Below are 24,191 nucleotides of genomic sequence, written 5' to 3'. Positions count from 1 at the left end.
GGGACAATGGAGGGGAGGGGGGGAAGTAGTAATCGATGAAACTGTTGAGGTAAGATCATGAAAGTCCTTGCCATCAATGGGAAGGTATTTAGACTTGAACCTCAGAAGAGCTTGGAGCCAGTGAAGAATTTTCAGCAAGAGGTCAACACAATGAGACTTTATGATAGATGACTCTGGACACCGTGTAGGGAAATTGTTTTTTAAAAAATCAAGGGTCACCTGGGTGGCTCAGTCCTTTGAGCGTCCAACTCTTGATCTCAGCTCAGGTCATGATCTCATGGTTTATGAAATCAAGCCCTGCATCAGGGTCTGCGCTGATCGTGCAGAGCCTGCTTGGGATTCTCTCCCTCCCTCTCTCTCTGCCCCTCCCCTGCTCATGCTCTTTCTCTCTCTCTCTCTCTCTCTTTCTGTGTAAATAAATAAACATTAAAAAAAATTAAGACTAGCAGCAGGGAGGTCAATTAGGAGAATGTTGGGGACACTCAAGTGAAAGATAATAGTGGCCTAAACTGAGGGTAGTAACAGTAAATATGGAAAAGAATAGAGAGGCTTGAGAGAGACTTATTAGCAGGTGGAATGGGTAGGCTTTAGTGTTTGGGTAGGAGTCCAGAAGAAAGAGTCAAGAATGATACCTAAGGTTCTGCCTTCAGTGGCTAGGCAGGCAGAGATGATAAGGAATGTATATGGCAAATACCAGGGGAAAGAAGATGGTTCCAGTATTGGACATGTTGAGTTTGAGGTACTTGCAGGAAATGTTCAGTGGGCTGAGCCTGGAGCTCATGAGAACAATCTAGCTTGAAGATAAAGATTAAGGAGTCATCAGCATATAGACGTTTTTAACCTGGGGCCCCTGGGTGGCTTCAGGAGGTTCTGTGAAATGTATGTTTGTATAACTGTCTCGAAGTTCCATAGCGTTTATAATGCAGAGTCCTATGATGTAAAAAGACTAGAAATACCTGTTATAATGATCAATTCAGTGACAGAAGAAGATGTGATTGTCTAAGAAGAGTGAGGAGAACAAGAGGAAAAGAGAGTCTGGGCAGTCCCCTGAGGACTGCCAGCACTGGAGCACAAACCAGAAAGGGTAAACAGCAGAGCTCAAAGTCAGGATTGTGGAGCCCAGAGTTCCTGCTGGGAGCTGGAGGATAAGGATCAAATCCAAAGCAAGTCTGTGTGTGTCAGAGTTAGCTGGAGAGCTTATTAAAACACTGATGGATGTCTAGGCCTCATCTGCCAGGCTGTCCTAGATCTGGGGAAGGGCTTGAAAATTTGCATTTCTAACAGGGTTTACAAATAAGTTTCCAGCTGATGCTGCTGGACCATGAACTACAGTTGGAGAACCACTTGGCTAAATGACTTGGGTTACATACTAGTAAAGAGCTGAGGGGTGCCTGAGTGGCTCAGTCTGTTAAGCATCCGACTTTGGCTCAGGTCATGATTTCATGGTTCATGTGTTCGACTCCCATGTTGGGCTCTGTGCTGACAGCTCAGAGCCTGGAGCCTGCTTCAGATTCTGTGTCTTCCTCTCTGTCTCTCTCTCTGTCCCTGGCCCCCCTCTCTCTGTCAAAAATAAACATTAAAAAAAAAAAAAAAAAAGAGGTGGGCAGAGCAAGCATATGTACAAGACGATAAAGTCCCTACAGGTAAGGAAGCAGAATTCCTGACCTACTGCACAGGGTTTTACATAGTAAAGGCAGAGTGAGGACTAAAATCCTCATGTTAAAAACAACCACAGTGATTTCCACCATGTTCTCTCACTATCTGAAAATGGAAATGTATTCATCTCTCTAGTGGTAATTTAGGCATTCAGATTTAGGCATTCAGACTTCATTTTAAAGTCCTTCTAGAAAATATAAGTCATGGGTTGGGAGAATTAGTGATGTTTTCCTGCTTTCCTCTTCTTCATACATCATGTCTGCTACGGATTATTTCCTGGAGTAGCGCCTGATAGAGGAAGAGAACATGCTGGCACCATCTCTAAAACAGTTTTCCCTACGAGTGGAGATTTTGCCATCCTACATTCCAGTGAGGGTTGCTGAAAAAATCCTGTTTGTTGGAGAATCTGTCCAGATGTTTGAGAACCAAAATGTAAACCTGACTAGGAAAGGTAAGACTCTCATTGGCCAATATACCGTCATCACAGGCCCTTTTTCATATTGCGTGGCCCCAAAGAATGCTTGGTCAGAGTGAGTGGCTGGTAAAGTTTAGGTACCGAGTTTGCAGCACAACCATTATAGGCTTACTTGAGAAGCGTCTGACCGGATTGTAAATCCTTGCCTGTCCCGCCGCTCTCTGCCTTCCTTTGAAGGTGCCTTCCTGTTTTGCAGGATCCATTTTGAAGAACCAGGAGGACACCTTTGCTGCAGAACTTCATCGGCTCAAGCAGCAGCCACTCTTCAGCCTGGTGGACTTCGAGCAGGTGGTGGATCGTATTCGTAGTACTGTGGCCGAGGTTTGTATTTCACAGTATATTTGCTTAGCGAGAAAACAGACTAGTTCCCCACAAACTGAGTACTTTGGTTGCTTCTTGATGTGATTAGAACTCAGCTTGGAGGGAATTGTTTGAGAGAGTTGAAGGGCAAGAAGTTGTTTTGTTTTGTTTTGTTTTTTAATGTTTGTTTATTTTTTTAGAGAGAGACACAGAGCATGAATGGGGGAGGGGCAGAGAGAGAGGGAGACACAGAATCCTTAGCAGGCTCCAGGCTCTGAGCTGTCAGCACAGAGCCCGACTCGGGGCTTGAACTCACAAACCGTGAGATCATGACCTGAGCCAAAGTTGGACACTTAACCAACTGAGCCACCTGGGCACCCCAAGAAGTTTTTAATGATAGAGGCAGAGCTTCTTTAGTCTTTTCACACCCAACAGGAGTTCGCTAGTTAGCTACTTAAATTGAATAAAGAGAGGGCTCGCTTTCAATTTCAGACAGTTAGCATTTGGAATCTGTCAAAATAGTTGGCAGGAACTGCAAAGAATCAAATGATTCTGGGTAAATTTAGCATCTCACTTACATTTTAGATGGCTTTACTGCTAACTCTTTCATTTATGGATATAATGATCTTATGAGGAATGCAGAAAAAGTAATATTTTTCCATTTTTATAAGCAAATGAACTAGAAAGCTAACTTGTCCAGTATTGCACAGTAAGTAACAAAGGTGACATCAGAAACAGGTCTTGTGACTCCTATTCAGTGTTCTTTTTTTTTTTTTAATGTTTATTTTTGAGAGAGAGAGAGAGCATGAGTCGGGGAGGGACAGAGAGAGGGAGACACAAAATCTGAAGCAGGCTCCAGGCTCTGAGCTGCCAGCACAGAGCTCAGTGTAGAGCTTGAACTCACGGATTGCAAGATCATGACCTGAGCTAAAGTCGGCCACTTAACTGACTGAGCCACCCAGGCATCCCCTACTTCAGGGTTCTTAAGTAAATTGTGCTTCATCCACCATCTTAAATTGTGACCAATGATTTTTCAAATGGGCATCTGTTCTGTGGCTTAAAATAAAATTTGGCTCCCAGGTGTGTGATAATGTGAAATGAGATCTTTAGTCAGACAACTGTTTTGTTTGCTATATTAGTGGTTTTCAAGTTTGGCTGTGCATAGAACTGCTTTGGAAAATCTTAAAACATGGATTTGCATCAAATCCTCACCTCCAGAGCTGCTGACTTAGAGATCTACATCGAGAGGGAGGGAGTAGGTAATAGTATCGATACCATCCAACTAGACAGCCAACCAGCAAACCACTGCAGGTGATTGTGAAGTGTACCCAGCGCGCTATGGTATCTAGAACTGCTAAGAAGTTTAGCATCAGATATCCTCACATTGGAAACATAGTAATCAATCATGAATATGATTTCCTTTTCCAGTCACTATCTCAAAAATTCTGGGCATGGGAGACAGAGCTGTGATGTAGACGGAATATTAGATCTTAAGATATCACTTCATTTGATTCTTTGTGGGCAACTAAAGATCTACATGCTTCTGTCCCTTCATAATTTCAAGGTATTGCCCCTCCTTAATCTGTAACTAGAGCAGCTCTAGTCTAAGGGACACTTTATTTTATTAAATCTATTTCTGTTCTCTTATTGTGATAACTCTGGAATTAATTCATGAAGGAAAGTAAAACCTTAATAATACAAGATTTCAAAAATGGTTTTTTCTTGTGAAAGTCTGAAATGCAGATACTGCTAGACATTACATTTCCAGTTTGTAAAAAATGATAGACTAAGAACTGAAGTTCAGACTCTGAAGTCTTTTAGAATTGTAGCTAATAGGCTTTTTTGTAAGGTATTACCTTAATAATAACAGTTTATAGTAATGAAAATAGTTTCCTTTTTAGAAGGAAAAAGGGGGGAATGTCTCACAAATACATATCATACTCGTCCCTTTTTTGTTTTCTTTCCTTCTTGATTTTTTTAGAAAGTATACACACTATATGAATTTATTTATATAAAGTTCAAAAACAGTTAATACAAAGTTTAATATAAATGTTCAAGTGCAGAACTAATCTGTCGTTAGATGTCAGGATCGTGTCTGACCTTGATCAGTGGGAAGGGTAGGAATAGGGTTCTCAGGGTGCTGCTTATACAGATGTGTTCAGTTTGTGAAAATTCTCTGAGCTGTAAACTTCTGATTTGTGTGCTTTTCTGCATGTAGTTTTAGTACTTCAGTGAAAAGATTTTTAAAATTAATTCCTACATATGTAATGGTTTATTTTAATTTTTTAGTTAGCTACAGTTTTTATGTAGAGAAGTGGCAGTATTGATTTTTGTGCGTGGATCTTCTGCCTGACCTCTTAAAGTCTTTTTTTAGTTCTCATAGTTTGTTGATTTTTCTGAGTAATGATTGTATCGTTTGCAAGTAAGATTTACTTCCAATTTTAGGCTTTTGCTTTTGTTTTTTTTTTCTTACAGTCTTGGATTTCTAATACTACATTAAACAGCTGGAGTGGTAGTTGATACAAACTGTGTGGAGGCAATGCTAGTAAGAGGCGATGATGAGCATTTTCGATATGTTGGCTCTTAAAGGTCATGTACCTACAATTTCTGTGTTACTCCAATGTTTGCTGAGGGCCTTTGGCACATAAGTTTATCATGTTAAAAAGTAAAAAAAAACTTTCTTCTTCCTAGTTTGCTATGAGTTTTTATCATAAATAGATGATGAATTTTATCAACTGCATTTTCTATGTCAATTATGGTGGTTTCTTGCTCGGAGTTCTTTTTCTCCTTTAGGCTACTCATATGGTAAATTGTGGATTAGGTTTTCAGATGTTGAATCTTCCTGAGATAAACTGTACTTGAACATTTTATTTTTTTAATACACTGTTGGATTTGGTTAGCCAGTATAGTACTTGGAATTTTTGCATCTATGTTTACTAGTGAAATTAGACTATTCCTGTTCCTGAGAACATCATGTGGTTGTGGAATAAAGACTAGAAACCTCATGAAATGAGTGAGGCGTCTATCACTCTTTTCTATTTTCTAGAACAATTAATAGAAGACAGGAGTTATTACCGAAAGTTGGATTGAATTTACCTGAAAGATTATCTAAGCTAGTTGTTCAAGGGGAAATCTTTACCAATTCAGTGTATTTAAATCTATGTTAATCTGTTCAAGATCATTATTTGTCATACTAATCTTGGTATTTTCTACTTTTCTAGGAAGACCCATTTCATCTAGATTTAATTTTTTAGAAAATCTGTGTTTAACTATGTGTTTTATTTTGTGTTTTCTTTTAATCTTTTACTGCTGAGTCCTGCTAATCTTTTCGAAGAACCAGCTTGTGTTTTTATTACCTTCTTTTCCCCTCTGTTTCATTGATATCTGCCTTTATTTTTTTTTTTCTTGGCTTTTTGTTTTTGTTTTTGTTTTCTGTTACTCACTACCAATTTCCAGGGTTGAAAACTTGACTTTTCTACTTGTATGTAACCCTTATATCCTAGGTAATCTATATAAAGCTTTCCATATTGCTTTGACTGTGTCTCACAACTTTTTTGCATGGAGTATATACATTAACATCCTTTTCTAAATAATTTTTTTTTTAATTTTTTTCATGTTTATTTTTGAAAGAGAAAGAGAGACAGACAAAGCATGAACGAGGGAAGGGCAGAGAGGGAGAAACAGAACTTGAAGCAGGCTCCAGGATCTGAGCTGTCAGCACAGAGCCCGATGTGGGGTTTGAACCCACGAACTGCAAGATCATGACCTGAGCTGAAGTCGGACGCTTAACCGACTGAGCCACACAGGCTCCCCTAAATAATTGTTTTATTTATTTTGAGAAGAATATGGAATGCTTCACGAATTTGTGTGTCATCCTTGCACAGGGGCCATGCTAATCTTCTCTATCATTCCAATTTTAGTGTATGTGCTGCTGAAGCGAGCACTCTTCAGTAATTTCTGATTTTCTTTTTAACCCCAGGAATTTATTAGGCTTTGATTTTTATTGCAGTACAGTTGGAAAACATAGTCTATAGATTGGTCCTTCGGAGTTAAATGAGGCTTCCTTTATGGATTGACGTAGGGCCTGTTTTTTGTTTTTAGGTTTTAGTTCTGCATGTGCTCAGCGAGTGTATAGTCTGTGAGTCTAGAGTTCTCTGCATGTTCTAATGCCTCATTTCCAGGCTATATGTTAGGTGTGTGCCTATTTCTGATGAATATATATATATTTATTATTTTTCCTTTTATGTATAGATTATGTACTCTTTATCGCTTATGATATATATTTATATATATTAAGTATATATATATATATATATATATATATATATATATATATATATGTATGTTTTGGTTTTTTTTTTAGTAGGTGCCACGCCTAGTGTGGGAGACCAACTCATGGCCCTGAGGTGCCAAGACCTGAAAATCAAGAATTAGGAGCTTAACCGACTGAGCCACCCAGGCTCCCCTTAAATATATATTTTTTTACTTAAATTCTATTCTATTAGTTAAGATCATTACCCAGCTTTCATTAGTTACCTCATATCTTCTTCCATCCTTTATTTTCAACACTTTTTACCCTCCTTGCTCCCAAGCAGCCACTGAACTACTTTCTGTCACTGTAGATTAGTTTGCATTTTCTAGAATTTATAAAAGTGGAGTCAAACAATAGGTACTCTTTTGGGGGAAGAGGTGGGTCAGGCTGCTTTTCTCGTGATTATTTTGAGATTAATCCATGTTGCATGTATCACTAGTTTCATTCCTTTTTTTTTCAATGTTTATTTGTTTTGAGAGACAATGTGTGTGACTGAGTCGGGGAAGGACAGAGAGAGAGAGAGAGAATCCCAAGTCAGGGCTTGAACGCACAAACCTGGAGTTCATGACCTGAGCCGAATTCAAGAGTTGGGCACTTAACCAACTGAGACACCTAGGTGCCCTTGTACAAAATCATTCTTTTTAGAAGCTTTCATTGGAATGGAGTTTTATCCCTGTTATATATATTTTTTTCACAGCATCTCTGGAAGCTGATGGTGGAAGAGTCAGATTTACTGGGTCAGCTGAAGGTAATAGCTTAGCTGTCTTTTAACTCTTGAAATGATGCTGGTGGGCAGTGACTCATTCTTTAGGCTGTCTGACGAGCACTAGTGGCCTGTACCTAGACTTCCTGACTGGCCTCACATGTTCTCATCCAAGAACACAAACTGTACCTAATTTTACAAATGTCTAGAGTATAAAGGTTTGGGTGTTTATTTTCTTCTGGCATAATATTGTGTTGTCATTGAATAAATGATATCGAAGACACACCCATTGTCCTGCCTTGAGGAATTGCTAAGTATGCCCCTTTGACATGTCAACAGCCTGTATCCTTTTTAGGTTGGGCTTAACTGATGAGATTGGAAATTTTCTGTGTAATTAGGCTAGTGAGGAGCTCCTGGCCATGCTGCATTACTGGATTGTAAATTGAAATTCTTTCCACAGATCATCAAAGACTTTTACCTTCTGGGACGCGGAGAACTGTTTCAGGCCTTCATTGACACAGCTCAACACATGTTAAAAACACCACCCACTGCAGTAACTGAACATGGTGATTGCCCTGTGGGCCTGAGAATGACCACTGTACTGAAATTGCTGCTAAACTGTTTAGTTTGTTCCGCATAAGAGCAGCCTGGCGAGTTGCGGAGCCATGTTTCCAAAGGCGGAAGGCCTTTCAGGTGGGCTGTACATGGAGGTCATTGGAAGTAGCCTCTTGACCCTTCCTGGAAGAGTGGGTACAAATCAGGTATTTTATCAGATTATAGTCCTACCTTCCTTATGGGGCATATCAGGACTTAATGCCACATGTATTAGAAATCTTTAGGTTGTGAATGATGGAAACTTAAACTGAACTAACCCAGGTAGAAAAGAGAAATGTATTTGCTATTATATTTGTAACTCCAGTGGGATAGGAAGGAGTATAGCTGGGCCTCAGAACAATTGAGGGACTAAAACTAGGGACCTGAATACTGCTAGAATTCTCTTTACTATATCTTGTCTGTGCCTCTTTCATGCCGTTTGATGGCCTTCCAGTCCCCTTTGGAAACATGGCAACAGTTCCCAGGAACTACCTCAGTGTCTACTGGAGGAACCAAATCCAGTCTTTCTGGAGCAAATTGTAAGATTCCAGGAAAGGGTTTTGATTACCCTAGTCCAGATCACATACATACCCCTGCATCAAAGATGGCAGACATTAAGATACGCCTCCTTCAGTGAAGTGTTCACCCTGGACTAATGGGAATGCTCACCGTTCCCATTCAAACTACATGAGGAGAGTCGGGTAAGGATCAGAATCCAAAAAAGAAAATAGGAAACTGACAGGGTTACCATTTTTCTAACTGTAAAACAAGAGATGTCCATTCTACTCATATCAGACTTTTTTCATCACAGATATCAGAAAACCCAATTCAAAATCATGTAAAGGGGAAGGAAAATTTATTGACTTTCATAAATGAGAAGGTCAGAGTATGATGGCTTTAGGCAAAATCCAATCCAGTGGCTTACACGATGCCTTCAGGACTTGGTGTCATTCTGTCTTTCACTTCTGCCTTTTTTCTCAGACAGGCTTGCTCCATATGGTAGCAAGATGGCCTCCAGCCAAGCTCACATCCTGCTAAGGCCTTGTTTATTTCAAAACAAAAACAAAAACAAAAACAAAAAAACCTCTTTCAATCTGAATAGAACCTCTACATTGGCCTGGCTTGAGTCATGTTCACATCCCTAAACAAAATAGTATAACAAGGTAGAGAATTACATTCCATTTGATCATGCCTGCATCACCTGTTTACCCTAGAATCAGGTATTGTCAGCCCCACTGAACTACATGGATAATGCTGGGAGGGGTGATTCTCCAAGGAAAATTGGGTGCTGCTAGCAGCAGCAGGAGGAGGAATGCATGCTTAGTGACGCTAAAGCAACGCGTTTCCACTGCGTCCTGCTGTGTCAGGCAGGCTAGAAGAGATGTGGAAAGCCGGTGGCATCTGGGTCTGTCACGGAGCCTAGCATTCTCATCAGCCCATGTGCTCTCTTTCAGATGTGAATGTGGCCTTCCAGCAGTCTGCACATAAGGTATTGCTGGATGATGACAACCTTCTCCCTCTGTTGCACTTGACGATTGAGTATCATGGAAAGGACCATAAAGGTTTGCTGCTCTTTCTTAGATCTTTCTGCTCTTACTGGTCATTGTCTGTTCTCTCATCTCTGCTTCCATCCACCTCCACAGAAACCATATCATTTCTGACCTTAGAAGTCACCTTGTCTGGTGCCCTGTTTCACATGGGAGAAAAAGGAAGTCCAGAGAGGCTAAGTGGGACGCCCAGGCCATGATTTTCTTTTCATTTTCGTCCCGCTGCTGGAAAGCTCTATTTCCAGCCACCAGACTTTAAAAGTCCTCCTAGAGAATCTCCCACAGAATTTCCTTGCCTTCTGCAAGTCCCTTTTTGTCCACTTTATGCTTCTGACATTGCAGGCTCAAGTGAGCGCTCACTTCATGAATGTGACTCACCTTGCGGAAGCTGTGGTTCTAGGTTAGCAAAGCTGTCTTTTTTCTTCTTAACAGATGCTGCTCAGGCGAGAGAAGGGCCTTCTCGGGAAACTTCTCCCCGGGAAGCCCCTGCATCTGGCTGGGCAGCCCTAGGTCTCTCCTACAAAGTGCAATGGCCACTGCACATTCTCTTCACCCCTGCTGTTCTGGAAAAGTGAGTACTTACGAATTTCTCACAGGTAGATATTACCTCCCTTACTTCCAAGGGTGGAAATGATCAGGAATACAATTGGTGGGAGCAAGATAACCACCCAGCTGGTGGTTGTAAACAATTTGTAAATCGGGGGTTACAAACTGAGACGCCTTCATGGACTGGACAGAAGACAGCAGGGAGTAGTAGGGACAGGGATGAACGAGAGGGTCAAACCCTTCAAACCATCAGTATGGTAGTGGTGGTGGTGGGGTTTGTTTTTAAGATTTTACTTTTTAAGTAATCTCTATACCCAACTTGGGGCTTGAACTTAAAACCCTGAGATCAAGAGTTGCGTACTCTACCAACTGAAACAGGTCACCTCTGCTTTTTTAAAAAATTTTTATTCTTTATTTAAAGTTTATTTATTTTGAGAGATGGCACACACAATGTGGGGAGGGGGAAAGGAGAGAGGGAGAGGGACAGAGAGAGGGAAGAGAGAATCCCAAGCAGGCTCCTCACTGTCCATGTAGAGCCCAATTTCAGGCTCAAACTCAGGAATCCTGAGATCATGACCTGAGCGGAAATCAAGAGTCGGACGCTTAACCTACTGAGCCATCCAGGCACCCCTGCTGCTGTCTTGTAAGTTCCAAGATAAGCAGTTTACAGGCTGCCAGTTTGTGACCCGGGAAGATGCAATCTTGGGTACCACATGGAGAATCTGGGCCTCGTTAATTCCATCAGCCTAGCAAGTTGCCTCCCTAACTTTTGTAATACTTCGTTGATCTTCTTGGGAAGAGTTTCCAAGTCCAAGTGTTTGCTGCAGACTTGAGCCATGTCCGTAACCCCCCTGGAGAGGCAGTGGGGACAGCTAAGCTGAGGGGTAGAATGAAGGAGCTGGACCAAGGTGATGAGAGATTTTGGATCAGCTCTGTTCTTTATCCTGAGAGCTTGCCACGTGCTATTGCTCTACTCTGTCAGGACCTCATGTCTCCAAGCCAGGGAACGAGAGCTCTAGGGGAAGGGAGGTGGGAGAAGCATGCTTGGCTGGTGGTGGCCTGTGAAATCCGCCCCCACAGCATTTTAGGAATTTCTCAAATCCTATTACAGGATAGGGCACTGGCCCCTGCCCTGGTTGGAGGATGGAGGCCATTGTCCTCGGGCTAGATGAATGGAGAAAAGGAAATAAATGAAGAAAAGGGCCTCACTTCATCTCTCTGCTCCTGTTCACAACCCTGTCTACTTTTTGGGGTAAAGAAGCTTGCAGTATGGAGAACAGGCATGAACTGGAAAAGACAAGGCTGGTTGAGGGAGATTTCTGTGGCAGGTTCAGAGCCCACAGCACACCTAAGTAAGCTGCATGGACCTTGTCCAAAGAGCCTCCACAGCTCCCAGTGTCCCACAGGCAAACAGTCCATTTACCTCCTCACATATCAGGCTGTGAACACCATTGAAGAAATCAATCTCCAATGTATTTTTTAAAACTTTTAATTATGAAAATTTCCAAATGTATACAAAAGTATGGACTATAATCGCTCATGTATACCTTATCAAGCTTCAGTAACCATCAACATTATGCTATTTGTTTTATCTTTTTTTCCCGTTAGAGGCTTTATAAAGCAAATCCCAGACATGTCATTTCACTCCCATCACTCTGCAATTCAGAAAAGGCATGTTTTGAATGTAACGACAATGCACTTATCACACCCAGTAAAATTAACAGTAAGTCCTTATCTGATATCTGGTCCACATGGAAATTTTCACAGTTATCCACAAATGTCTTTTTTTTTTTTTTCTTACAAATGTCTTTTTATGTTTGGGTTTGTTCAAATCAGAATCCACACAAGGTATACTATTTTTACTATGTTCCATTAGAAATAGATGATTTTAAGTGTTTACTTATTTTTGAGAGAGCGTGAGCTGGGGAGGGGCAGAGAGGGAGACACAGAACCTGAATCAGGTTCCAGGTTCTGAGCTATCAGCACAGAGCCCGACATGGGGCTCAAACTCATGAACCATGAAATCATGACCTGAGCTGAAGTCAGATGCTTAACTAAGCCATCCACGTGCCCCAGGAATAGATGATTTTAAAAACCAAATCAGATTGGTTTCTGCAAGCCTTCCTACGAACAAGTAAATTTATCTGGTTCTGCTAGGAATTAGCTGTCCTTCTCATGTGTCTTCTTGTGCAAGGCAACTAGCCCCTGAGCTTGCTGTGAGGCAGGAGATAGAGCTCAGTGAGGGAGCCTTCGATTGTGTTCTCTCTTCTTTGGGACAAGAGAGTCAGATAACTAAAATCCTTGTTTCCACCATATTTTTATTATTGGTCCATATAAGACCCTCCTTCCTTTTTATACATAACCATAAAACCACTTCCCAGCACCAAAGCTGGAACACTGATAGTAACGTCCTTCTGCCTCTGTGGTCTTTCCCAGTCCCACTCCCTTGGCTCCCCGAGCCCAAGGTGACCCCTCTCCTACATTGTTTTCTATCCTGTTTATTTTTAGTTTTATAACATCTATATATATATTCCCCCAAAGTATGCTTTTTTTCTACTTGGTTGTTTTAAGCATTAATAAAAAAGTGTATCAGGGGCGCCTGGATGGCTCAGTCAGTTAAGCATCCGACTCTTGATTTCTGCTCAGGTCATGATCCCGCAGTTCCTAGATTTGAGCCCCATGTTGGGCTCCGTGTTGACAGTGCAGAGCCTGCTTGGGATCTCTCTCTCTCCCTCAAAAATAAACATTTTAAAAAGGGTATCAGGCTATATGTAATCTGAGATTTAGCTTTTTTATTCAAAATCACATTGCTAGGGGTGTTCTTGAGTTGTACAGCTGAAGCGCATTACTCTGACAGTTCTGTAATGTTCCATCGTAGGAATTAAAGCACAGTTAGTTCATCCCCACCCCCCAGCCATTCTCATTTCCTTCCTGCCCTGTGGGGGAGGGGTGGCCAGCAGGTGCAGGTGAGGTGGGGAGTGAAGCCCCTCTCTGGAACAGCTGGCGGGACGTGTCTGCCCCAGGTACAACGTCGTCTTCAAGTACCTGCTGAGCGTGCGCCGGGTGCAGGCTGAGCTGCAGCACTGCTGGGCCCTGCAGATGCAGCGCAAGCACCTCAAGTCCAACCAGACCGACGCGGTCAAGTGGCGCCTGAGAAACCACATGGCATTCTTGGTGGACAATCTGCAGTACTATCTCCAGGTCTGTGCCGAGGGATGAAGAGAAGGAAGGGGTGGGAACAGAAGCCCGGGAGGTTGACGGCAGTTCCTGAAGTGGGACTGCCATCCTGCACGGGATGAAATGCTGGCATTGAGAGAATTCGTAGGTTCTGTCTCTGGGTTGGGAGGGGTTCTTGGTGGCATTTTAGAGGAAAGTGGGAATAAATGGAGGAAGGATGAGGAATTTAGGGTTCTTACCAGCAGTGCAGGATTTAACTTGTGTTGACTTGACCCTTTTTATAGTTTGCTAGAACGTCTGGAAGGACTTAACTAAAGGGAGCAGGTGGAGGGGATGTGGCAGGAGGCAGGAGGGATCTGTCAGAACTTTGGAGGCCATGAGGTATTAGGCAGATAAAGTTCTATAAGGCCAGGCAACATCAGGGGGGTCTTTGGTCAGTCTTAAAGTGGTCTGAATAGGAGAAAGAGGAATGGGGGCAAAGAATTTCTAGTTCAGACCATCGGCATCTTAGTGTCCCTGAGTGCTTAGCATATGCAAAGTACTGACAGTATTTGTGTTTAACTGTCCATCAGGTAGATGTGCTGGAGTCTCAGTTCTCACAGCTGCTGCATCAAATCAACTCCACCCGAGACTTTGAAAGCATCCGATTGGCTCACGACCACTTCCTTAGCAACTTGCTGGCTCAGTCCTTTATCTTGTTGAAACCTGTAAGTAGGGCTGTTGGTTTCCTCAGACTGCTTCTAGCCCGACTGTTCCCTTAGATCCTGAGTTGCCAGGATGCGGAGCTATCATTAAGCAATTGTTCGATCTCCATTTTTAACAAATTAAAGCAAAACTAAAAGGGAATTTTAAAAGGGAACTTAAATGTCTTTGAATCTCTGAAATATTATATCCCGGGATGTGGTGAGCAGCTATAGAAGAATATGTGCTCAACCCTCAAAAGGAAGGATTTAGAGGAATTTAAGAAACGTTTCTGTGATACCACAGAAAGGCTAACAAAAAGCATAGAGTACTCAGAAGTCTTTCTCAGTTCTCAGAAATCTTTAGGGTCAGGATTGACCAACTGAGAGTTGTTTTCACATACAGCTGGAGTAGTGTCTCCCCCTCTGAGTACATATGTGTGTACATACATATGTTCATCTCCTTCAGGGTAGTTATTCTCAACCTTGGCCACATATGAGAATCACCTGGAAGCTTTAAAAAATCTAGGACCCAGAGCACTTAGAGTCTCTGGAGTGAAACCCAGACACCAGTATTTTTTAAAGCTCACAAGTAGATTCTAATTCCAGAATAAAAAGCGGAAAGATTGAAAGGACCCCTCAGAGTTTCTATGGTTATTTAGGTTACACAGATTGCACTTCATCTGTGATGCCAGCCAGTTTTATCCCTCAGTTGTGCCACACCACAAACACTACTTGTCTTTTGTTTTGCTATTTGGAGCTATTTTTGCTGCACTAAGGGAGAGTGAGTTACATGGATGCCACTCCCAAGGGTTCTTTCTGTGAACTGACAACACCAGGAACCACTGTCACCAGTAGACTGTCCTCGTCTGGCATGCGTGCATCCTTGGGAAAAGCAGAATTTCAGAGCAGGTGGTCACCATTAGATATTTATTGAGTGCTTACTTTATGCAAGGCACTGGGGATACAAAGAGGTATAAGTCATGGCTCTGCCCTTAAGGAGCTCACAATCTAGTTGGAGAAACAGAACATACATACATACACAGATCAGTAACAACACAGGTGGCCTCAACAAGAGAGCAGTACACATAATATAGAGAGAGAAGCAGGGGGTCACTAAAGGGTACATGGGGAAGGGAGTGCTCTGCTGAGAAGGTAGAACTTGAACTGTATTAAGGAGAGTATCCCGGGCACAGGGAACAACACTGAAAGCAAAGCTCAGGGCAGGAGCACACTTGGTGGGTCCAAGAAACGATGACAAGTTCACTGTGGCTAGAATGGAGGTTTTGTGCAGGAGTGACTAAGAGAATGACAGCATCTTTGCCAGGAAGGGAGAGTTTGTTTTACACATGTTGCATTTTGAGGGGCTGGCAGGACTTGCATGTGACATTGTCTCTCCTGAGGTCAAAGAATGGGAGTAAGGTAGCTCTTAGATTGTTTTCCCAAATCTTTAATTTCATGGATGCATCTACCTCTTTTTCCTAATACCAGCTCTTTCCTGGGTAGGTGTTTCACTGCCTGAATGAAATCCTAGATCTCTGTCACAGCTTTTGCTCGCTGGTCAGTCAGAACCTGGGCCCACTGGATGAACGTGGGGCTGCCCAGCTGAGCATCCTGGTGAAGGTGAGTCTGCTGCCACTTGGCGGTGTGCAGCCCTGTCCAAAGGATAGAGGTTGTTTTGCCAATGGGGAATCACGATCTTTCCCTCTGAGTCAATAAGGCATATTCCCAATAATTACATACACACAGAAATAACAAGATACAGAGATAAAAATGTTGCTGTCAGTTCACTTTAAAGCAGCTAATTTGCCATCTCAACATTCAAAAATAGCTCAGCCCTGAATCTTTTCTTCAGCCCACAAACACACATGGCTTTGTTTTCACATTCTACCCAACCTCCTTACTTCCTTGAACTAACTCCGTTTCACTGAGATTGTGATTATCCGACGGGAACAAAACCACGCAGCTCTCCCCACCCCCACTGTACCACAGAACATATGAACTTGAAAGCAGATGCTAACTTCCTCCTGAGAATGAGCGTGTACTTTCACAGAAAGTCATGCGATCTATGGGTTCTGTACAAAGAAGAGTTTTAGGAGCTAACAGAGGTGAGGATGTGGGAAGTCAAGCTGGTGCTGTAGACTTTTGGGCAAGACTCTTTCAGGGAACCGCCCTCCCTGCCTCACTCCACAGGGACAGTTGGTGAGTCTGAGAGGAATGGCAGCGTGGGTCCTTCTCTCTGCAGGGCTTTAGCCGCCAGTCGTCACTCCTATTTAAGATTCTCTCCAGCGTTCGCAATCATCAGATCAACTCAGATTTGGCTCAACTACTCTTACGACTAGATTATAACAAATACTACACCCAGGCTGGTGGAACTCTGGGCAGGTAGGAGCAAGCCCTGGGGAACTCGGTGGACTGTGTGTGTGTGTGTGTGTGTGTGTGTGTGTGTGTGTGTGTATATGTGGCTTTTTAACAAATTGTAATTCCAGAGCTAGGAGGCTCTAGCCACGGTCTCATCGTGGAGGTCTCATAGCCTCATAGCCTCATTTTATAAACAAACTAAGGCTCAGAGAGAAAAAGGGCTACATCTGATCATCTTTAATAATTTTAATGAAGCTTATTTTCCAGTAAAAGCCATCATCATAGTAACATACTAAAAACCCTGATGCGGAGATGGGTGTTTAGGTTTTGGCTGGGCTGATGCCCTGCTGGGAAGCAGTGTGGCTGTGGTTCCCAGTTCTGACATGAACTAGCTGTGCAGCCGCAGACCCCTGCCTGCCTCACCGGCCCCCAGCTTCCGAGTCTGGGAAAGGTAACTGCCCCTTCTAATTCTTTTCTTTTCAGTTGAATAGATTTTGTGGTGGTTAGCTTTTCTCAGAGGCCTATCCTATTCAAAAACATGTTATTCTCCTTTTTCTCTTTCTCATATGTCCTCAAGCAGATTTTTCCTAAGCGATTTTAGAAGAGTCAAACTTAAGTTTTAAGATGACATTATGTAGATCACAGGTTGCCCTGATTCATATTTCTTTGAAGAAAAGCTCAGGAAAGCCTATTTGATGAGGCTCTTTTTTTCTTTCAGTTTCGGGATGTGAAAACATCTGGTTCACAAACTAACAGGCCCATCATGTTGCCAAATCTGTGACAGAAGATTCAAAACACTCCAGCCTTTCAACAAATGCCTGCAGACTACTGAGGGCTCTACCTTTTTCTGCTAGAAGCAATACTACTGAACACCCGTGGGCACAAATGCTTCCCATGTGGAAGGGTCTGCCCTACCTTAGGGGAGTTCGTCACTCACCCACCATGGAAGACATGTGGTGTCAGCTCTCCCTCTGCCGGCCTTGCCAGATCCAGTCCACGGAGAACATCCGTGGGGCACATCCATGCATTGAGCACCTGCTATGCGCCTAGGTACTGTTCAAGCTGCAAGACCCAGCAGTAAGAACTCCCACTTATCTCACGCTGGTAAAAGGGCAATCCTAGCTATTGACAATGTATTAAAGTAGTATTCTAACAAAGAAAAAAGGGTCCTTAAGAAAACTGAGGTCAAATTCTTAAGATTTCAAGTACTGAAAATTACAGGTCTAATTATCCCTTCTTAGAAGAACCATAGGAGTTGAGGTTCTCCTAACCTGGCCCAACCATTACTGGTAATTATTGTTCATATTGGTGTGAACCAAAATACTCATTGAACAACTCCCTCCATGCTGAGCAAGAATGCAGCAATCCAGCCTCAGCCTGTAGCTACTGAATCTGGTTCTTATCTCTGCATCTTCTACCACATACTACGTCCTATTTCCTACAGTTGTGTGCTGAGGATGACCCCTTCCACTGCTGCCTGTGGAGAAGTTAGCAAACCATGGCCTGCCACCTGTTGGTGTAAATAAAGTTTTATCGGAACCCCGCCACGCTCATTTGTTTACCTATTGTCTGTGATCGCTTTCATGCCATCGTGGCACAGGTGAGTACTTGTGACACATCAAATAGCCCAAGAAGCCTAAAATACTTCCTAACTGGCAGGAAAACGTTTTTAACCCCTGCTTTAGAGAATGAGAGGACAGCAGCAGGGCTGATGCTAGAGGTAGGGAAGGAATAGCTTCTAGTAACTGTGACAGGAATAACAGTTACAAAATGTTGGACCTCTGACTAGAACTTCTGCCATTTCCAAATGTTGTCACTGTGTTTCTCCTGTTGATCCTTGCACAAAGTCATCCCATCAAGCTTATAGTCACTGCCCTTTCAGAGCAACTGGTGCTTTTTCCTTTTTAGGAAAAAGTACAGTCCCCACAAGTCAGCTGTCAGGTCAATTTTAAATAGAGATTTTTTTAATTGCCAGGAAACTTAAGAGCTATGCTCAATTCCATTCAGCTTTAGCTACACCTGTTGATCTGGACCTACTGTAAAATTAGGTTTTGGGAAGCATCTAATTTTAAACAGCCCAGGATAACCTTTCGACAATGATGGCACAGAAAAATTTTAAATTCACTTGTTATTTTCCTTGGCAAGCTGTCCTCCACTACGAACAAACCTATTGAAAACCACAGAGAAGGTACCACATGTTTGTCTTGCTATTTGTTCTGCGATTAAGTTCAAAGAAATGGATGAAGAAATCCCAGTTACTACAACCAAAGAGATTCAACATTTATTTTATCATAAAAGTCCAGCAAATAAAACTATATACAAGATCCATGCAAGGAATCCAGTTACACACAAGACACATTTAAAACCTGGTTAAAACACAATCTCCACAACAGGGAATAAAATCGGTTAAGACCAATATCCTTAGTGAGAAACATAATCGTGTTTATATTTTGGATGCTGCTTGAATCCAATTCTCTCCCCAACAATGAGGCACTGGATCACCCACTCTTGTGACACCACAGGCAGCTGCAATGCTTCAGCACACTTCAGCACCGAGGCTGGGCATGAGGGATCCGTCACCACCACATCAAATACCCCTAAAGCAATATCTGCAGGAAGCAGGGGAAGATGAGGAAAGGAGACTCAATTTAGCCTTCCATTAAAGATGTGCCAGTATGTTGCACTGTGCCCAAACTCCAGCCCTTTATATCAGAGTTACTGATCACAACCCAAAGAGAAAAGCTGTAATCACCGTATGCTAACCTTGTAGAATTATTTATAAATACACCACTGGACACCAGCAGAAGCATAGAGCCTCCCCCCTAGTGTCTCCTGAAGGTGGTGCCTTTCTAAGAGAAGAAACACGGATATGGTCAACCTAACAGACCACAGGGCCTAACACTTATGGGTCGAAGGAAATCCTTGGAGCAGTAACACCACATACACTTTCCAGGTACCTTTGTTATGGGCACTTGAATGGTGCTGCTTCACGGAGGCTGCCCCCCCAGTCATGAGGATCTCAGACCAGAGCTCGAGGAAGTTCTGCTGTTGGTCTGACACCAAGAGTACCTTCAGATTGTGGAAAGGGTTTTCACGGGGTTGCCTACAAAGGAGTCAGAGACACAGCACCTTGGAATTAGAGAAGACCCTAACGTGACAGGTTACATCCAACAACGTGTGAATATTTTCAAAAGCCCTGCATTACGGTACCACTCCCCTTCTCTTCTCCTATGAATCATGTATTCTCTGGGATCCTAGCCTTCTAATATATCCCTTCTGCTGTCCAGGTTTGTCCTGGGGCTAAGAATAAAATGCCTTGCTTGAAATTCAGTCCCCTAACCTTAGAGGTCAAGAACACTGAACCTACATGGAAATCCTCACACATCTTCAAAAGGTCCTTAACCAGGGTACTCTATGGACATAAACTGGATGAACTACTAAAATAAACTCAAGTTCTCTAATTTATCCTATGATCATTCTAATTTCTAGAAACACTCTCACCTTGATTCTCCTCACTCCAAGAGCTTGCTGTCTTCCTGCCTACCATTCTAGATAGGCTCTCAAATACTCACCAATCCAGAATTCTCTGCTCCTCAAGGCTATACCCAGCAGGCAGCAAATAATTGCGGTAATTCTGGAGCTGGTTGGCATGGCAACTATCATGGACCCAGACATGAGACACACAAGGAATCCCACTGGCAAGGCACAAGAAATACTTCCGGGTTCGACAATGCTGATCTGCAATTAGGAGACACTGGTAGGCTGTGTTACACTGGAAGAAAAGGAACAGAAGCAATGGGTCTGGTTACTTCTACAGAAAGCCCCTGAATAGCAGCCCTTAATCACAGAGAATAGATCTGAACACTTCTAAAATACTACCCAAAATGTGATTTTTTTTTTTTTTTAAGAGCACATGTGCGAACTGGAGAGGAGCAGAGGCAGAGAGAGAGAGAGAGAGACAATCTTAAGCAGACTTCATGCTCAATGCAGAGTCCGCGGCGGGGCTCAATCCCATGACCGTGGGATCAATACCTGAGCCAAAATCAAGCTCAACCAACTGAGCCACCCCGATGTCCCTGAACCTATCCTTCTACCCAAGGTCGCCTTTCTCAATGAAAGGCCCACAGGCTTCCTTAGATGTTCTCCCTGCCTCACCTGCAGGTTTCTGGGGGCCTAAACCCTCAAGGGACCACCCAATCCCAGATATTCAACCTTGTAGGCTGAGAATCAGCAACACTCTAATAGGGATTTCTATTAAACAAATTTTAACCTACTTTTGTCCCAAGAATAGAACCACAGCCTTTAACAAGAAGGGGTCTAACTTCTCTTCATTACAACCTTCTCTTCATTACACCCACGTAAAAATTCTAGTTGATGCAACAACTTTGTGGCAGTTTCCCAGTTCCTCAACTGTCTACCTGGTGTACCCAACCTCTCCATCCCCTCCCCCTCAGACTCTTCTCATTATTGCCCTTCTGGGAAGCTACACAAAGAAACTCCTCACCTGGGCTTCATTGAAGTCTTCAAGAATATAGCCAGCTCCTGCTCGAAGCTGGGATTCTGTATACTGCTTGTTGAAAGGAGGAATTTCTAAAAATTCTATTTAAAAAAATAACCAAGATAATAATTACTAGTTAGTTTCGTATTTACTACTTTAAGCCTGCCTCTTAACTGCCTCCTTTGACACTCCCAGCTAGCTCCATAGCACTATATCCTAAAGACAGGTCAAGAGCTTTCCCATGGGTCAGAAAGAGATCTGTCACGAGCACTATAAAATGCTGCCAAAAGCAGGGACAAGAGCAGAAAGGGTGGGGAAGATGAGAAATGGGGTAGGTCCTAAACCCAAAAACATCAAAGGTTTCTGTACCAAGTCATGGGACTGTTAACAGGGATGGACACACAACCAGTTCCCATGGTAATGTACTCCAATTTGAATAACCCTTACCATCAGGAAGTTGTTCCTTAGGACTACCCTAAATGTCTCCTGCAAACTAAGCCCATTTCCTCTAATTCTGCCTGTTGTGGAGATGAAGAATAGCTGATTAGCACTTTTTGTAACAAAGCCTTCAAATTCCCCCTTCATCAGAATTTTTTACCCCTTGTACACTAAAACTCTGAAGAACCAGAATACTCAAAGAAAGTAGGGTTTCTACAATGTAGCTGATTAAGTGAAGGCTAGCCAGAGAAATCCTATTTCAACCTTTTTATTGAAAACTATCTACCTTTGATGATCTTGAAGTACCTCAGGACACTGAACACCAATGACTGCTTTACAGTCTTGAGGGTGAAGTAGAAGTTATGAGAGATGAGGCTGAAGCTGTAATGACCCTAGGCAATTAGAAATTGCTTCTTTTGACCAAATATCTGCTCCTCTCATATATAAATAACAACATTAAAAAAGAAAAAAAAAACAAGACATTAGAGATTTTAGTTAATTAGGAGTTCTGAGAAATTAAGTTCTAATGAACTTATCACAAATAAAAAACCCAACCAAATTCATAAGAGTTTAGTGCCAAGACCATTCCCTTCCCCCTCACGCCAGTGGTAACTGACAGAACAGAGCCTGTGCAGACAGGCCAGGCCTGTGGTGCCCTCCTTACTGATGGAGCCACCCACAAGCGCTGACGCCCCACACTCAGTCCTCTACACCTCTAGTGAGGACTGGCCAGCCTATTCATGTCCATTGCTCTGTCCTTGACTACACATTCTCACGTTCCTCTTAAAATGAAAACTAGAAACTTTACATGGTTATAAAACACTCAGATGAGAGCAGGACTATTTCTGTTTCATCACTGTATCCTTTTGACCATCTCAATACACATTTGTCACAATTCTCAGTACCAACACTACTGCTGAGTCGCTCCTGGGGCCTCTCATGGCCCTTTATTTTCCCCAAGACTTCTATTTTATGTCTGCTTAATCCAGGTCTATTTCCAGATTTTAATCCCCAATTATATTTCCTTGCACCTGTGTAATCAAATATTAACCTGTCTAGGCAGCAGTCCATTCCTCTACTTTATCTCATTTTGGATTTCATTTTATTTGTGATTTATGAGTGGCCCTGCCTGAGGTTAAAATGAACAGGTTTTTAATTCCATCATCTAAAATCAAGGATGAAGATACTAAATAAACCCAACTCTAGAGTCAATCCCTATGGCTGATAGGTCCCCGATAGTGTACCTCCTAACAATACCAGGTGACATATTCTTAACTCATTAATAAATATGTCTCATTAAATGGATTTAAGCATTCTATGAGCTCCTGATATAAACTAGCATCTAAGATTCCCATTTATCTATTAGTCATGTCACATAGTTTCTTTTAAACTATAAATATTCCTTTTTTTTTTAAGTTTATTTGAGAGAGAGAGACAGAGAGAATCCCAAGCAAGCTTTGCACTGTCAGCATGAAGCCCAATGCAGGGCTTGAACCCATGAATTGTGAGATCACAACCTGAGCCGAAGTCAGACGCTTAACCAACTGAGCCACCCAGGAGCCCCAAAACTATTAATATTCTGTAGGTTGTTTTAGTACAAATGTCTCCAGGCTTCTTGAGACTGAGGTACCTGTCAACATTCTCACATGCCAAAAACATCAAGGATTTTTGGTACTTCTGGGCAGTGTCCGATGATAAAGCAGACATGTTCACTACAATCACATTTTCCATGAGAAACCTGGCAATCTTTTAAAAATGTCCAATTTCTCCTCCTCATTTAGATAAGGCCTACCTCCTTTTGCACATGGTTGCAAGGTTGGGATTAGAAACATTTGATATATCAAACATCAGTGGAGGGAATTTTTAGGAGTTTATTAATCTCACACAGGCTCACAGATGTTGGACAGTCTACATCTTATACCACAGTTGTTTTGTTTTTTTTAATGTTTGGTTATTTTTTTGAGAGAGAGGGAGCGCACATGCAGGAGGGACAAAGAGAGACAGGGAATCCCAAGCAGGCTCCACGCTGTCAGCACAGAGCCTGACATGAGGCTAGATCTCATGAACTATGAGATCATGACCTGAACCAAATATCAAGAGTTGGATGCTTAACCAACTGAGCCACCCGGGCACACCCCCAAAGCTGCCTTTCTTGACTATGCTATACCACAGATAAAACATTATAGAGTTGCCTTGTGAAGTCCTGGTCTATGGAAGGGCTAGGAGTGTCTTGGAGAATAAAGTCCAGAGTCTAGCAATACTGTGAAAGCAAAAGAAAACAAGACCACAAACACTGTTTTGATGCCACATTCTGCAGAATCCTCAAGGGACTCCCATTATAATCAAAGTAAACTACACTCTTAGCTAGGAAACTCTTCATACACCTTATCGCCAATGATACCTATCTGAATTCTGTCTGACAAACAAAGCTGGGCACACACTTAACCTTGAAACCCCACACATGCCACACCTGCTCCCACACCCTAGAGTCACTCTACTGATGGCTGTTTATGCACCTTCCAAATAGCATAAACCCTAATTTCAACTCTCTGATCACCCTTCCCATAGCCCTGTACAGATTTCCACATGGCTATGGTTGGTTTTGGTTAATTAGGGGAAGAGTTGTCTACACACCTGAAATGCCTACCATCGCAGATTTGCAGTGGTGCTATTTTATGAAACCATGTTCCCCAATTCGATTCCCTCGTGTAAGATATAGTAACTCTAACCTGCAGAACATCACTCCAGCTGCACCTTTACGGTTCACAGACATATGTGCATGCTGCTGTGAGTCACTTACAGTGTATACATTTGTATCCACCCATTTTCTCTCCTAGATCACATACTCTTTAGACAGTTCAAACGATTTTTACTGTCCCCACTACAGCCTTCACTCAAACCCTA

The 24,191-nt window shown here is 42.5% G+C and overlaps 2 protein-coding genes and 1 non-coding gene across 13 annotated transcripts in view; 1 reads left to right on the top strand and 2 right to left on the bottom strand.

Moving 5' to 3' along the window:
• Positions 1–17,894, top strand: part of TUBGCP4 (tubulin gamma complex associated protein 4) — a 35,329-nt gene extending 17,435 nt beyond the window's left edge. Inside the window, exons 8-20 of one of the 4 annotated variants that reach the window (XR_006599289.1) lie at positions 1,942–2,107; positions 2,328–2,452; positions 7,441–7,491; positions 7,907–8,012; positions 9,495–9,602; positions 10,020–10,158; positions 13,157–13,334; positions 13,883–14,017; positions 15,497–15,613; positions 16,236–16,375; positions 16,607–16,802; positions 17,070–17,401; positions 17,796–17,894. Coding sequence is in view for 2 of the 4 variants with exons in the window: in XM_003987229.4 (XP_003987278.3) it covers positions 1,942–2,107; positions 2,328–2,452; positions 7,441–7,491; positions 7,907–8,012; positions 9,495–9,602; positions 10,020–10,158; positions 13,157–13,334; positions 13,883–14,017; positions 15,497–15,613; positions 16,236–16,375; positions 17,070–17,082 (1,278 nt within the window). In the remaining 2 variants the exon portion in view is untranslated. Of the gene's footprint in view, positions 1–1,941; positions 2,108–2,327; positions 2,453–7,440; positions 7,492–7,906; positions 8,013–9,494; positions 9,603–10,019; positions 10,159–13,156; positions 13,335–13,882; positions 14,018–15,481; positions 15,614–16,235; positions 16,376–16,606; positions 16,803–17,069 lie in introns of those variants that run through there. The other 3 variants (XR_006599288.1, XM_003987229.4, XM_045059455.1) reach the window with 3 other exon arrangements.
• Positions 6,271–6,375, bottom strand: LOC111561036. The gene has a single exon (XR_002743406.1). It is a non-coding gene; the product is annotated as a U6 spliceosomal RNA (small nuclear RNA).
• Positions 17,895–18,606: 712 nt separating the features above from the next.
• Positions 18,607–24,191, bottom strand: part of TP53BP1 (tumor protein p53 binding protein 1) — a 93,058-nt gene continuing 87,473 nt past the window's right edge. For 6 of the 8 annotated variants that reach the window (XM_019832577.3, XM_006932585.5, XM_019832576.3 and 3 more), the window contains 4 exons: positions 20,856–20,950; positions 19,924–20,123; positions 19,309–19,454; positions 18,607–18,960 (listed from right to left, as the gene is read on the bottom strand). In XM_019832577.3, coding sequence (XP_019688136.2) covers positions 18,773–18,960; positions 19,309–19,454; positions 19,924–20,123; positions 20,856–20,950 — 629 coding nt within the window. In that variant the 3' untranslated portion in view covers positions 18,607–18,772. Of the gene's footprint in view, positions 18,961–19,308; positions 19,455–19,923; positions 20,124–20,855; positions 20,951–21,573; positions 21,722–24,191 lie in introns of those variants that run through there. The other 2 variants (XR_006599287.1, XR_002742952.2) reach the window with 2 other exon arrangements.

Source organism: Felis catus, chromosome B3 (genome assembly GCF_018350175.1).
Source record: "Felis catus isolate Fca126 chromosome B3, F.catus_Fca126_mat1.0, whole genome shotgun sequence".
In the NCBI taxonomy this organism is placed as follows: Eukaryota; Metazoa; Chordata; class Mammalia; order Carnivora; family Felidae; genus Felis; species Felis catus.
Note: the sequence above shows the minus strand (reverse complement) of the source record. Positions and strands in the feature narration are given on the sequence as shown.